Below are 2,538 nucleotides of genomic sequence, written 5' to 3' on the forward strand. Positions count from 1 at the left end.
TATATGACTGCTTACAGACTGCCTATGACTCCATTGTGTGGATCCGGAGGGACCATATGTGCTTCCATTCATGTCATGTGTGGGGCGTCTCAGGTTGAGAAGAAACAAAAAACTGGCCACCAACTTCTAAGGGTGTGTTCCCACGTTCAGTAAATCCTGCAGGTTGGATGCTGTATAAATCCTCAGCGTTCAACACGCAGTGTCCAGATATTACAGCATAGTGGATGGGATTTCAAGAAATCTCATGTCCACTATGCGTGCAGGGCTGCCTCTGGCTTCCCTGCGGAGACGGACAAAGCGGCGCATCTCTCCAGAAAAATATCACTTGTCCCCAATATATTGGGCACGGTGATTCCACACGGATCAATGAACACATGCAGAATCACCTGCGTTCAAAAGCCGGCAGCGCTTTGAACGGAGCGGACATGTGCTGTGTCCAAAGCGCTGCCGGTTACATAGGTCCCATATATTGACCAGTCCTGGCAGGAGCTGCAGCAGCCAGAAGCATGCTTTTTTAACCTAGTTGTAAAGTAAACTTGCCTGCTTATATCACTATAATTTTCATACATCGTTACATTCTCACATACTTTGAACTTTGATTCCTTTATCGATTATGCTTTATTACTCGTGACAGTTCCACCTTTGTGACAAGCAATGGACATTAAACCTTCATAAACAATACACCTTTCTACTTACTGATAAGATAGCCTATAAGTACAAGGCTGCCACTGCTAGAATTCACCATGCTAAACGTATTCTCTCCTTTTTCTCCAATACTTATAGTAAATACAAGACATGGGCTTATCAGGTTCTTTTCACTCCAAGTCTAAACAAGCCAGAATCCTGCTACTTGGCTTGGATGCAGCAGGGAAATCTACTGTCCTGTATAGAGTCAAGTTTAAGGAGCCCTTTTCCACTATCCCAACAGTAGGATTTAATGTGGAGATGATTCAGACGGAGAAGCACCTGCAGCTCACTATATGGGATGTTGGAGGACAGGAGAAGCTGAGATCTTTCTGGTGCTACTACTTTGAAAACACAGATGGACTGGTCTACGTGGTGGACAGCACTAACAAACGTACTTTGGATGAATCAAAGAAACAGTTTCAGCAAGTCCTCCAGAATGAGTTGATTAAGAATGTGCCAGTGGTGGTCCTGGCCAACAAGCAAGACCTGCCCGGAGCGCTGAACGCTGATGAAATTACTAGAAAATTTAACATGAAGAAGTATTGCTGTGACCGGGATTGGTATGTCCAGCCGTGTTGTGCCATCACTGGGCAGGGACTAGCTGAAGGTTTCAACAAAGTGACTGAATTTGTGAAGAGATCTAAAGAAGAAGCTGTAAGGTTCACAAAGCAGAATGTAACTCTTAAAACTTCCCGTAAAGTATGAATGTCCTTCTACAGCTCAAGGACAATTAACTTAATGCACCTTAAATGTGAAATTGCCACAGTGGTATATTCATCACGCTGCCAAAAAGAGCCATAACAAGAGCTAAGTATTATTTATCATCGGGACATGCACAATACATCTGTGATACAAGAGTGTGGACCTACTTACACACTGCAAGAACAAGAGGCCTCAAAGTATTAAGGGGCATCATTTGGGAAATATGTGACCTTTTGTATTAAAATAGGCAGCTATCGACAAATTATTTAAATTGCTGCTTATAGTTGGTGCTATGTATACTCAAGTGCATAAATGAAAAGCCATTCAGATGTGTGTAGAGTGTTATGTACATGGCACTGTTGCAGTCCACTGTAATACTTACAATCAGTATTTTAGATAGTTGATAGCATATGCTGCTTTCCTTTTCACTATGCATTTATTTAAGTTTAGTTTTCATTAACAAATAATATCACCAACGTGACCAGTGTATAGGTTTTTCTCTAATAAATCCATTTTTTCTTACTTGTATTTGTAATTTTGTTTCTGTTAAGTAGTTGATTTCTATTATTCCTAATAATAACTTTTTTAACCCATTACTTGCCAAATTAAAATTTTTACAAATGCGGATTTTTCAGAAAAGGGCGTCCCAATATTCATTTAAAAATGACAATGACATGATTTCCTATATTGAAAACATTAATTTTACAAACACAACACAAAAAATTGGAACAATTATAAAAATTATAAAATCTTAGTTGCTAGAAGCTAAAGATTAGGCATCCCAAAAAAAGGACATTGGTAGATAATGGGTTAATTACTTTGTTTACTAAACAATATAAAAATATTAAAAAATATTTATCACATTGGAATATTGATACCCCAAGACAGAGTAGGTACAAAGAAAATGTACTGTGGCTTTCTAAGATAACTTGCACTATGCAATATTGTACATTATTTCTGCTATTTATTAATACAATGCTATTTAAATGGTCACAACAATGAGAGTTCAGCTTTATGTGCAGATACTTTGAATTTGCATTTCCTACTTTTTTTTTAATATGCTTTGCTTATATCTCCTTGCTTTCCTATCTACTTCTAGTGGTACGGCATGGTATAAACTTAACTTTAAAGAGTAATTAAACGTTTAAA

General features: G+C 38.1%; 1 protein-coding gene across 1 annotated transcript; it reads left to right on the forward strand.

Moving 5' to 3' along the window:
• Positions 1-729: 729 nt before the first annotated feature.
• Positions 730-1,911, forward strand: ARL14 (ARF like GTPase 14). Its single transcript, XM_077290643.1, has one exon. It carries the CDS (start codon positions 796-798, stop codon positions 1,390-1,392), a length of 597 nt encoding a protein of 198 aa, XP_077146758.1. The 5' UTR covers positions 730-795; the 3' UTR covers positions 1,393-1,911.
• The last annotated feature ends 627 nt before the right edge of the window (positions 1,912-2,538 follow it).

Source organism: Ranitomeya variabilis, chromosome 2 (genome assembly GCF_051348905.1).
Source record: "Ranitomeya variabilis isolate aRanVar5 chromosome 2, aRanVar5.hap1, whole genome shotgun sequence".
In the NCBI taxonomy this organism is placed as follows: domain Eukaryota; kingdom Metazoa; phylum Chordata; class Amphibia; order Anura; family Dendrobatidae; genus Ranitomeya; species Ranitomeya variabilis.